This window comes from Oncorhynchus kisutch, linkage group LG12 (assembly GCF_002021735.2).
Source record: "Oncorhynchus kisutch isolate 150728-3 linkage group LG12, Okis_V2, whole genome shotgun sequence".
NCBI lineage: Eukaryota > Metazoa > Chordata > Actinopteri > Salmoniformes > Salmonidae > Oncorhynchus > Oncorhynchus kisutch.
Window position 1 is genome coordinate 28,496,293 of NC_034185.2, and position 12,986 is coordinate 28,509,278.

Here is a 12,986-nt window from a genome sequence, read left to right on the forward strand (position 1 = left end):
GGACAGAAACTCAAACAAGAAGCTCCCGCGCTCAGGTCTGTTCAACGCTGGTCCGACCAATCTGATTCCACACTTCAAGACTGCTTCGATCACGTGGATTGGGATATGTTCCACATTGCGTCCAACAACAACATTGACGAATACGCTGATTCGGTGAGCGAGTTCATTAGAAAGTGCATTTACGATGTCGTACCCATAGCAACGATTAAAACATTCCCAAACTAGAAACCGTGCATTGATGGCAGCATTCGCATGAAACTGAAAGCGCGAACCACTGCTTTTAATCAGGGCAAGGTGACCGGAAACAAACAGTGTTGCTATTCCCTCTGTAAGGCAATCAAACAAGCTAAGCGTCAGTATAGAGACAAGGTAGAGTCGCAATTCAATGGCTCAGACACGAGGTATGTGGCAGGGTCTACAGTCAATCACGGATTACAAAAAGAAAACCAGCCCCGTCACGGACCAGGATGTCTTGCTCCCAGACAGACTAAATAACTTTTTTGCCCGCTTTGAGGACAATACAGTGCCACTGACACGGCCCGCTACCAAAACCTGCGAACTCTCCTTCACTGCAGCCGACGTGAGTAAAACATTTAAACGTGTTAACCCTCGCAAGGCTGCAGGCCCAGACGGCATCCCCAACCGCGTCCTCAGAGCATGCACAGACCAGCTGGCTGGTGTGTTTACGGACATATTCAATCAATCCTTATCCAAGTCTGCTGTTCCCACATGCTTCAAGAGGGCCACCATTGTCCCTGTTCCCAAGAAAGCTAAGGTAACTGAGCTAAACGACTACCGCCCCGTAGCACTCACTTCCTTCATCATGAAGTGCTTTGAGAGACTAGTCAAGGACCATATCACCTCCACCCTACCTGACACCCTAGACCCACTCCAATTTGCTTACCGTCCAAATAGGTCCACAGACGACGCAATCGCAACCACACTGCACACTGCCCTAACCCATCTGGACAAGAGGAATACCTATGTGAGAATGCTGTTCATCGACTACAGCTCAGCATTTAACACCATAGTACCCTCCAAACTCGTCACCAAGCTCGAGACCCTGGGTCTCGACCCCGCCCTGTGCAACTGGGTACTGGACTTCCTGACGGGCCACCCCCAGGTGGTGAGGGTAGGTAACAACATCTCCACCCCGCTGATCCTCAACACTGGGGACCCACAAGGGTGCGTTCTGAGCCCTCTCCTGTACTCCCTGTTCACCCATGACTGCGTGGCCATGCACGCCTCCAACTCAATCATCAAGTTTGTGGACGACACTACAGTGGTTGGCTTGATTACCAACAAAGACGAGACGGCCTACAGGGAGGAGGTGAGGGCCCTCGGAGTGTGGTGTCAGGAAAATAACCTCACACTCAACGTCAACAAAACAAAGGAGATGATTGTGGACTTCAGGAAACAGCAGAGGGAGCACCCCCCTATCCACATCGACGGGACAGTAGTGGAGAGGGTAGTAAGTTTTAAGTTCCTCGGCATACACATCACGGACAAACTGAATTGGTCCACCCACACAGACAGCGTCGTGAAGAAGGCGCAGCAGCGCCTCTTCAACCTCAGGAGGCTGAAGAAATTTGGCTTGTCACCAAAAGCACTCACAAACTTCTACAGATGCACAATCGAAAGCATCCTGTCGGGCTGTATCACCGCCTGGTACGGCAACTGCTCCGCCCACAACCGTAAGGCTCTCCAGAGGGTAGTGAGGTCTGCACAACGCATTACCGGGGGCAAACTACCTGCCCTCCAGGACACCTACACCACCCAATGTCACAGGAAGGTCATATAGATCATCAAGGACAACAACCACCCGAGCCACTGCCTGTTCACCCCGCTATCATCCAGAATGGGAGGTCAGTACAGGTGGATCAAAGCAGGGACCGAGAGACTGAAAAACAGCTTCTATCTCAAGGCCATCAGACTGTTAAACAGCCACCACTAACATTGAGTGGCTGCTGCCAACACACTGACTCAACTCCAGCCACTTTAATTATGGAAATTAATGTAAAAATATTTCACTAGCCACTTTAAACAATGCTACTTAATATAATGTTTACATACCCTACATTACACATCTCATATGTATATACTGTACTCTATATCATCTACTGCATCTTTATGTAATACATGTATCACTAGCCACTTTAACTATGCCACTTTGTTTACATACCCTACATTACTCATCTTATATGTATATACTGTACTCTATACCATCTACTCCATCTTGCCTATGCCGTTCTGTACCATCACTCATTCATATCTTTATGTACATATTTTTTATCCCTTTACACTTGTGTGTATAAGATAGTAGTTTTGGAATTTTTAGGTTAGATTACTCATTGGTTATTACTGCATTGTCAGAACTAGAAGCACAAGCATTTTGCTACACTCGCATTAACATCTGCTAACCATGTGTATGTGTCACGAATCCCGCCGAAGATGGTGCCTCTTCCTGTTCGGGCGGCACTCGGCAGTCGTCGTCGTCGCCGCCCTGCTAGCTGCCACCGATCCCCTTTTCTGTTTCATTTAGTGTTGTCTGATTAGTTGCACCTGTTTCTTGTTTAGGTTTTGGGCTGTTTAAACCCAGTAGGCCTGCCGGCTTTTGTGCAGGCTTGTTTTCTGTTATTTGGTTTGTGATTTCTGTGGATGTTATTTTTTCCTGAACCGTTTCGTCCTGTTGTTTTGGACTGGGTCTTTTAGCGCCCGTGTGTGTGGCGTTGACCGACACTGTTGCTTTGGGAATAAACTATCCACGTATCTACTACCCTGCTCTCTGCGCTTGACTCCTCCACCCACTACTTCTTGTACTGACAGTATGTGACATACATTTGATTTGATTTAGGACAAGTAGAATTATATTTTAGAAAATACAATGTCATTTTGCTCTTAACAGATCTACATAAACAGATAATAACAGTTGTATTTGGAGTTTGGCATTACAGAGTCGACAAAAAAAAGAAATGTCCTCTCACTGTCAACTGCATTTATTTACAGCATACTTAACGTGTAAATATTTGTATGAACATAACAAGATTCAACAACTGACATAAACTGAACAAGTTCCACAGACATGTAACTAACAGAAATGGAATAATGTGTCCCTGAACAAAGGGGATGTCAAAATCAAAAGCAACAGTCAATAGCTGCTGTGGCCACCAGCTGCATTAAGTACTGCAGTAGATCTCCTCCTCATGGATTGCACCAGATTTGCCAGTTCTTGCTGTGAGATGTTACCCCACTCTTCCACCAAGGCACCTGCAAGTTCCTGGACATTTCTGGGGGGAATTGTCCTAGCCCTCACCTTCCAATCCAACAGGTCCCAGACCTGCTCAATGGGATTGAGATCCGGGCTCTTCGCTGGCCATGGCAGAGCACTAACATCCCTGTCTTGCAGGAAATCGTGCACAAAACGAGCAGTATGGCTGGTGGCATTGTCATGCTGGAGAGTCATGTCAGGATGAGCCTGCAGGAAGGGTACCACATGAGGGAGGAGGATGTCTTCCCTGTAACGCACAGCGTTGAGATTGCCTGCAATGACAGCAAGCTCAGTGCGATGATGCTGTGACAGACCTCCCCAGACCATGACGGATCCTCCACCTCCAAATCTATCCCGCTCCAGAGTACAGGTCTCGGTGCAACGCTCATTCCTTCGACGATAAATGAGAATCCGACAATCACCCCTGGTTAAACAACACTGCGACTCATCAGTGAAGAGCACTTTTTGCCAGTCCTGTCTGGTCCAGCGATGGTGGGTTTATGTCCATAGGCGACATTGTTGCCGGTGTTGTCTGGTGAGGACCTGCCTTACAACAGGCCTACAAGGCCTCTGTCCAGCCTCTCTCAGCCTATTGCGGACAGTCTGAGCACTGATGGAGGGATTGTGCGTTCCTGGTGTAACTCGGGCAGTTGTTTGCCATCCTGTACCTGTCCCGCAGGTGTGATGTTCGGATGTACCGATCATGTGCAGGTGTTGTTACACGTGGTCTGCCACTGCGAGGACGATCAGCTGTCCATCCTGTCTCCTTGTAGCGCTGTCTTAGGCGTCTCACAGTACGGACATTGCAATTTATTGCCCTGGCCACATCTGCAGTCTGCATGCCTAAGGCACGTTCACACAGATGAGCAGGTACCCTGGACATCTTTCTTTTGGTGTTTTCAGGCCTCTTTAGTGTCCTAAGTTTTCATAACTGTGACCTTAATTGCCTACCGTCTGTAAGCTGTTAGTGTCTTAATGACCGTTCCACAGGTGCATGTTCATTAATTGTTTATGGTTCATTGAACAAATATGGTTAACAGTGGTTAAACCCTTTACAATGAAGATCTGTGAAGTTATTTGAATTTTAACAAATTATCTTTGAAAGACAAGGTCCTGAACAAGGTCAGTTTCTTTTTTTGCTGAGTTTACTTTATTGAACTTGCATGTACACTCCTGTTAGAGTCCCGGGGAGAAAATGGCCTGCTTAGCAACAACCATATTATAATAATAAGGGGCGGTAGGTAGCCTCGTGGTTAGAGCGTTGGAAAGGTTGCTAGATCGAATCCCCGAGCTGACATGGTAAAATTCTGTCATTCTGCCCAGGAACAAGGCAGTTAACCCAGTGTTCCTAAGCCGTCATTGTAAATAACAATGTGTTCTTGCCTAGTTAAATAAAAAAATACTTTTGTGTTTGGTCTAAAATAGCAGGGGCAGGCACGATTTCAGCAATGGAGTTTATATAAATGTTCTGTTCATTTAAGTTCTCAGGCGACAATGTGCTGTCTGCCAAGGCAGGTTCTCTTTGACATTGAAAGTGCTCTGGTCCTGATTCCTAGACTTCCTGTTTCCCCACTCTCTGCCTTTCCTCTTCTTCTGGTTATGAATATACATGATAGTATGAATATTCTTGACTCTCGACATAGAAGCCGTCAGGTGATTGGTTGAGCCTTGAGTGCGTGCAATTACACAAATGCGCAACAGACCCGTTTGATTAGCTGGATTTTGCCGCCGGCATGAGCAGTTAGTACCGACAAAAAGACTTGTGAAACCCAGCTTCAGTTTAATGACAAAATTAATTAGGAAATAAATAAGCCTGTAGCTTACCAATCTATTTTTGTTTCACTGTCCGATCATTGTAAAAACAAACAAAAAAGATCACTGTTACTTTTATAATTCCACAAACTGTCTGGTATGTGTTGCATGATATGACCAAGTTAACCCACAAGTATCAAAGAATAGGTCATATGCATTCACGATGAGTTAGTGGCTACTGCCTGGCCAGTAAGTTAGCTAGCTGAATAGCTATATTTCTGTAATTAGCTATGCTCTTAAATGTGGTGGTAAGTGGATGAACTAACAACGAGTTGAAGTAGCCGCTAGTTATTGCTGCCTGTGTTGAACCTGTTGGCTAATGTGTAGCCCGTGAGCTCTTGAGTCTGGCAGTGATGTGCCGTTCGTAAAATCGTTTTTTTTTTGAGTGAGTTGTTTTGCAGTTTGTTTAACCTGCTGGCCGAAATGACTCCTTCGGGATTAATACATGCCGCTCCGGAAACATGCTCCGAACAACTAAAATACATCATGCTGCAGGCAGCAAATAAAATATTGTTCTTTGTGCTAGAATAAATGGCATTAATTGATTATTGAATGTTATGGACAGAGCTTTGTAGAACCAACACATGCACACAGTTTACTCAACAAAATGGAATTTGAGAACAAATCGTTTGAGGTACTGCAGTTCGTGAACGATAATGTGCTTATCACCCTCACTGCAAGCAATGCATTCCGCCAATTTAGTCCGGTTGCAACCCCAACTAGACCTCGTTTCAAATGTATCAAGAAATAATCGTATTTGTATGCCTAGCAAGCAACAAATGTACATTGTTTTAAGCACACTTTTACAAGTCTGTCTCAAATGACAGCACTAATAAACCCCTTATGGTGAACAACATTATTTTGAGTTTTCAGTTCATTGTTTGCTAGTAGGGGGATCTTGCGTGCTCTGGGCATTATTGACTCAAATGAACGAAACGAGTCGAAAGATTACTGAAATCAGTATATTAAAAAAATAAGAGCCGAACGTCATATTACTAGTCTAGCTAGCTATTTGGCTACTGCATATCAGTGAGCCCGCATGTTAGCTAGCTACATTTCAGTCTAGCTATCCTTCTAAATGCTTTGGTCAGTGGATAAACTAGCTGTGAGTCGAACATATTTGGATGAAAATTCATTAGAAGCTAGACTTTTTTGTTGCCCATGGTGGAAGCCTATGTGCTCCTGAGTCTAAAAGCAGTTTAACTAACGTTAGCAAGTTTAGCAAATTAGCATTTTCCCTAATCAAACAACTTCACAACAGGCATCGGGTAGAAGTAAATTAATCAACGAATACCAATATAATTTTGACATATCTTAAATTACCAAATGTTCATGAATTTTATGATATACGCTTGAAGCCCATTCAAACCCAGTACAGGACATAAACCGGGAAGTAGTCGGGACTTTTATATGGTTGGCTTTCAAAGTGTGGCTAGTTATTACAGTGAGCAGCCGACAGAGCCTGTCCGGCACTTGTTCCCCCACTGGATCGTTCTCGGAGTTGGCGTATAAAATCAGACTCATAATTTTTTACTTAAACCAGGACAATTCCACGAGGGAGAGGCTGTTAAGATCGTCTGTTTCTTTTTCGGCAAATCTCTCTCCAGACAGACATACAGTTCCTCCCTATGATATTGTATATAAATACATTGCACATTTGGCTAATTCGTAATAAGCCTTGGCTTTAGAATACTTTTGAAAGACATGTTTGAAACACAAACCGGTTAGGAAGTGCCAGGAACTGGAAACGGCCAGTAAGGCAAATAAGTTATGTTGGCAGTGTTTCTCATTGTGGTCTGAGGAAATGATTTACCCACAGTTTACTTTACTTTTCCTGTGGTTTTAAGGTCAGTGTTGCAGGCCAAATTTGAATTGTCAATTTAGTGTTATCTATTTGTTTAGGTCGAGGCTTCGTGGCACTTCTTGTTGAAGTGCTCTTGACATCAAAGTAGAAAGCTGAGGCATATTCCAGTTGAATCTTAAAAATGCCTAAAACTAATTATGTCAGTGATATATAAACACATATATTTAGGTCAAGAATGAGCGGAAATTAACTTTCACAATGGCAGAGTTATTTGAATTTACAAATCACATGACGCCTCAAAAACAGTTAAAGTATTAATGGTGGTTCTAGTGTTAAGAGTTCCTGTAGTTGATTTGAGTTTTCCTGTGGGTTGAAAGTGGCTGACATCTCCTGTGATTGTCATCTAGGCTGAAGCTGTCCAATGAGGAGATGAAGAGGGCTATCTTGACCATGGACGAACAGGAGGACCTCCCCAAGGACATGCTGGAGCAGGTGAGTCTACGGCAAAATCACATAGGCTTGAAACAGTAAACTTGCACACCTAAATGTGCTTCCAGGTGCATGGAGCAAAGCGTATACTTGTTAAAAAGATAAACTCCAGCACACCAGAAATCGGTATGATCCATTGTCACATGGGCTGACATTTTCTGTTTCTCAGTGAGCAAAATGAAATGGATGAGATTTCAAATAGACAGGATGCATCTTTGGATTACATCCACATAAATTATCACCTCCATTTCATAAACATCATAAAAAGAGAGGTTTAAGATTACATTGCAATATTGGAAGTGATATGGTAGATTTATGTCAGTGCAATGTTTAGCTATGCTACATATGTTGCTAGTGAATGGCCAGTCATTTTCATGGCTCCTCCTCAGATGCTGAAGTTTATTCCAGAGAAGAGTGATGTGGACCTCCTGGAGGAGCACAAGCATGAGCTGGACCGCATGGCCAAGGCTGATCGCTTCCTTTATGAGATGAGCAGGTAGGATGATCTGAGAGAGAGAAGTAGACCAAGGGGCTGATTCAATCAAATGTGTTTTTTGTTGTTTATTTTTACACAATTCTTCCAACTTGCATCGGTGATGAACCTGAACCCACTGTGCTACAAGTCCATGTTAAGTAAGACTCAACATTATCTTGGTGAGTCTACAGGTCATAGGCAAGCTAACTTACTCATTACGAGAGCTTGGTTCTCATGTTCTCACATTCCCACAGAAATGGATGATTCCCACCATTACTTAATAACAAAACAAGTCCCATGTTGAGAAGGGGGGTGTTTTATTCTCACCATCTCAGAGTGGAGCCAACGACACCATAGTATTTTGACCTGTTCCTGGCAGTGTATCTCGCTGTTTAGTCTATGCACTGTAAGTCACTGTTGACCAAAGACTCTGCTAAATGAATTTAGACACAGGGAACATCCCTGCTTAGACCACCCACCCTAAAGCCTGACTTGAGTTCGCTGCCTGGCTGTCGTTCTTAAGAATATTTGGCAATTACTGCAACAATGACAGAGCAGTAGTAGAGCCCTGTTAGCTAGAGATGGGGGGGGGGGGTTGATACAGTTACATATCCCAATATTATTTGGGATGATATTAGGACCATATTTGACTCCAAGTATCAATATTGTTTTGCTACTGTAGGTAGCGTTAGCAAGCGCTAGTCGGTTGTATAGTACCTGAGCCAAAACTCCAGTATTTTTCATCCTATTGCTTGTTCTCCCTCTTATTTTTAAAGTGAGCCAACATGCTTTCAGGACTATTACACTACATCTCATTCCAAAATCATGGACATTAACATGGAGTTGGTCCCCCCTTTGCTGCTATGAGCTTCCAGTCTTTTGGGAAGGCTTTCAACTAGATGTTGGAACACGTCTGTGGCTACTTGCTTCCATTCAGCCACTAGCATTAGTGAGGTCGGGCACTGATGTTGGGCGATTTAGGCCTGGCTCTCAGTTGGCGTTGTAATTAAGGTTGAGGTCATTGCTCTGTGCAGGCCAGTCAAGTTCTTCCACACCGATCTCGACAAACCATTTCTGTATGTACCGCGCTTTGTGCATGTGGGCATTGTCATGCTGAAACAGGAAAGGGCCTGCCACAAGCTGTTGCCACAAAGTTGGAAGCACAGAATCGTCTAGTATGTCATTGTATGCTGTAGCGTTAATATTTCCCTTCACTGGAACTAAGGGGCCTAGCCCAAACCATGAAAAACAGCCCCAGACCATTATTCCTCATCCACCAAACTTTACAGTTGGCACTATGCATTCAGGCAGGTAGCATTCTCCTGGCATCCATCAATCCCAGATTAGTCTGTAGGACTGCCAGATAGTGAAGCGTGATTCTTCATTCCAGAGAAGGCGTTTCCACTGCTCCAGAGTCCAATGGCAGTGAGCTTTACACAACACCAGCTGATGCTTGGCATTGCACATGGTGATCTTAGGCTTGTGTACAGCTGCTTGGCCATGGAAACCCATTTCATGAAGCTCCAGATTTAACTGTTCTTGTGCTGATGTTACTTCCAGAGGCAGTTTGGAACTCTTTAGTGAGTGTTGCAGCCGAGGACAGATGATTTTTACACGCTTCCGCATTCTGTCATCCCGTTCTGTGAGCTTGTGTGGCCTACCAATTTGTGGCGTTGTTCCTAGATGTTTCCACTTCAAAATAACAGCACTTACAGTTGACCGGGGCAGGTCTAGCAGGGCAGGAATTTGACAAACGACTTGTTGGAAAGGTGGCATCCTATGACGGTGCCACGTTGAAAGTCACTGAGCTCTTCAGAAAGGCCATTCTATTGTCAATGTTTGTCTATGGAGATTGCATGGCTGTGTGCTCGATTTTATACACCATCAGCAATGGGTGTGGCTGAAATAGCCGAATCCACTCATTTGAAGGGGTGTCCATATACTTTTGTATATACTGTATAGTGTATTTCCCTGACTGTTCAAAATGTTTCTCATGCTCTCTCTTCTCTCTCTCTGCAGCATACATATTGTGAGCAATATGTTTGGAACATCAAATCGCAATTAAACCGCAGTATATAATTGAAATACAAAGAGAATTGTTAGAATCTTAATCGCAATACATATCGTATCGGCACCTAAGTATCGTGATAATATTGTGAAGTCCCTGGCAATTCCCAGGCTTACTTTTAACTGTGTTGGATATAACCACAAGAACGACACTCTTTCCTCATCAATATGTTCTCAACCCAAACAGGAAACTTGCCATAGATGCACAACAACCTCATGTCCCAGTCGGGGGAATCATAAAACAAACAAGGAGCACATGCCCATGGAAACAATACTCCCTCTTTATTAGACACCATAAAGATGAATTGTGTAATAGCGTTTTTCCCCATCCTGTGGTTGGAGATGTGGGGTGCTTCTTTCCAGGAACTGGCTTTGTCCTTCGAACAGAGTACAACTAATGTTTTGGTTTCTGAGAGCCCTGTAGCCAAGGCGACCCCCCCCCCCCCCCCCCGGCACTGAAGTGTGGATAGCGACGCCCTAGTGATGAGTTCAGCCAAATGGGTCGCTCCATGTTTGCTCTGCCTTCCTTCAACAATCCATCTTATTGTCTCACGTCTAGCCAGCCAACGTCGAGATGGTTGTCCGACCATATCAATAGGGATGAGGGCTTCTTCATTTTTTTTCTGACTTAGCTAATAAGATCTTCTCATGTTTCCAATGTGACCTGGGCAATTTTGTATCCTATAAATGATTTTTTTCCCAACCTCCTTTCAGGACATATCAATTTCTTTCGCTTACTTTTTTTTGCACTTTTTAATAATCCATCTCTCTTTCTCTTTTGTTCAAAGGATAAACCACTACCAACAGAAGCTACAGTCGCTGTACTTCAAAAAGAAGTTTGCAGAGACGATTGCAGGGATCAAACCTAAAGTAGAAGGTGTGTGTGATTGTGTGGGGCTTCTTGGCAAACCCTTACATAATAAAACTCAACTCAAAAGCTCCCAATGAGGTCCACTGTATACACACATGTGAAGTACCCTACAGTTCAGGTGTCTTTTTTTGTTTCTTCGCTCCTCAGCTCTGATCAAGGCCTCCAAAGAGGTGCTGCACAGCCGCAATCTGAAGCAGCTGCTGGAGGTGGTACTGGCCTTTGGGAACTACATGAACAAAGGCCAGAGGGGCAATGCCTATGGCTTCAAAGTGTCCTCGCTCAACAAGATCGCAGACACAAAGTCGAGCATAGACAAGTAAGAGGAAGAACTGTAATTAAAATGACGAGTGTGATGAGTTCGCTGTAGTGATACGCTCTATGAAGCAACCTGTTTGCATGTGTTGTATGGAGTGGTGTCATTATATGGGTGTGTGCATATGTGCCCCATGCTGTGGTACTAGTGCTGCAAGTATCTATTGTCTATGCGCATGCAGGAACATCACCCTCCTCCACTACCTGATCACCATCCTGGAGAAGAAGTACCCCAAAGTCCTAATGTTCCAGGAGGACCTGCAGAGTGTGCCAGAAGCCGCTAAAGTCAAGTAGGTCGAGCCACAAAGACACCATCCACATGTACAGCTCTCCAGTGTTTAGATCTATAGGCCCTTGTTGTATACTCTCATTAAATGTCTTCAGGAAATGGTTTTCAGTGGTCGATCAGTCCCATTGAGTTAACATTCACCCTGTAGGTCATACAAGCCATTGTAGACACTGCTACAGCACAAACTTCTCAATGCTGCCAACTGGGATTTAGGGGAACAGTTGTTCAGAATGTTTACTTAGCATTTTCCTTAAAGGTGGAGATGATTAGTGAAGATAAGCTAATATAATACTGTATATACACTGAGTGTACAAAGCATTATGAACATCTGCTCTTTCCATGACATAGACTGACCAGGTGAATCCAGGTGAAAGCTAGGATCCCATATTGACGTCTCTTGTTAATTCCACAATCAGTGTAGATGAAGACGAGGAGACAGTTTAGAGGGATTTTTAAGCCTTGAGACATGGATTGTGTATGTGTGTCATTCAGAGAGTGAATGGGCAAGACAAAATAATTAAGTGCCTTTGAACAGAGTATGGTAGTAGGTGCCAGGCACACCGGTTTGAGTGTGTCAAGAACTGCAATGCTGCTGGGAAATTTACGCTCAACAATTTCTTGTGTGTATCAAGAATAGCCCACCACCCAAAGGGCATCCAGCCAACTTGACACCACTGTGGGAAGCATTGGAGTCAACATGGGCCAGCATTCCTGTGGAACGCTTTCGACACCTTGTGGAGTCCATGCGTCGACGAATTGAGGCTGTTCTGAGGGCAAAAGGGAGGGGTGCAACTCTATTAGGAAGGTTTTATTAATGTTTTGTACTCTGTGTAAAGACCGTTTAGCAGAAGCTTTAATCCAAAACGACTTAGTCATGCCTGCATACATTTTATGTATTGGTGGTCCTGGGAATCGAACCCACCACCCTGGCATTATCAGCGCTATTGTTCTGCCAACTGAGCTACAAAGCTACTCTGACCATAAATATTATGTGGTGAACTTCCAGCACCTTTGTGTCTGCATAAGTAGCATCAGATCCATAAATGTATTTCTAAATACATGGCTCTGAGTAGCATCACTCAAGTGGGTGCTACAAAGTGTTAGTAGAAAGAGGTGGCTAGCCAGCTAACCATCTACAAAGGCAGAGCCAGGAGGACGTAGGGGGACGGTGAGGTGCATTGCACCGGCTGCCGACCTGACTGTCTCTGACTGACTGACCGGCAACCTCAGACATCACCGCTTCCTCCGCTCTCAATACCAACTTTGCTGCTTCAACTCCCATTACCATCCTTCAGCTACTGACTTACTGACTTTAAAATTGTTTTTGTCTAAGTTACTTGTTTGTTTTGTGTACTGTAATTCAGCTTTTAGCTGTCAAGTACGGCCTAATAAACTACTATTAATAACAAGGTTAGCGAATGACAACAATGCCAAAATGTACGTAAACACTAATATTAATGACAGCAAAACAGAAACACAATTTGACTTGCTTGCAAAGGCCTGCCACAGCATGTGTACTAATGCTAAGGCAGACTCTGCTATAATGGCCACCATCTCCAAAACGCCTCACCACAGTTCGATTTGATCATGTACAGTGCC

General features: G+C 44.1%; 1 protein-coding gene across 3 annotated transcripts in view; it reads left to right on the top strand.

Annotated features, from left to right (window-relative positions):
* The window catches only part of LOC109900836 (disheveled-associated activator of morphogenesis 1), a 126,607-nt gene that overhangs the window by 104,306 nt on the left and 9,315 nt on the right, over window positions 1–12,986 (top strand). For all 3 annotated transcript variants that reach the window (XM_031837339.1, XM_031837338.1, XM_031837340.1), the window contains 5 exons: window positions 7,292–7,376; window positions 7,763–7,869; window positions 10,704–10,792; window positions 10,934–11,102; window positions 11,281–11,388. In XM_031837339.1, the coding sequence (XP_031693199.1) occupies window positions 7,292–7,376; window positions 7,763–7,869; window positions 10,704–10,792; window positions 10,934–11,102; window positions 11,281–11,388 (558 nt within the window). The remainder of the gene's footprint in view (window positions 1–7,291; window positions 7,377–7,762; window positions 7,870–10,703; window positions 10,793–10,933; window positions 11,103–11,280; window positions 11,389–12,986) is intronic.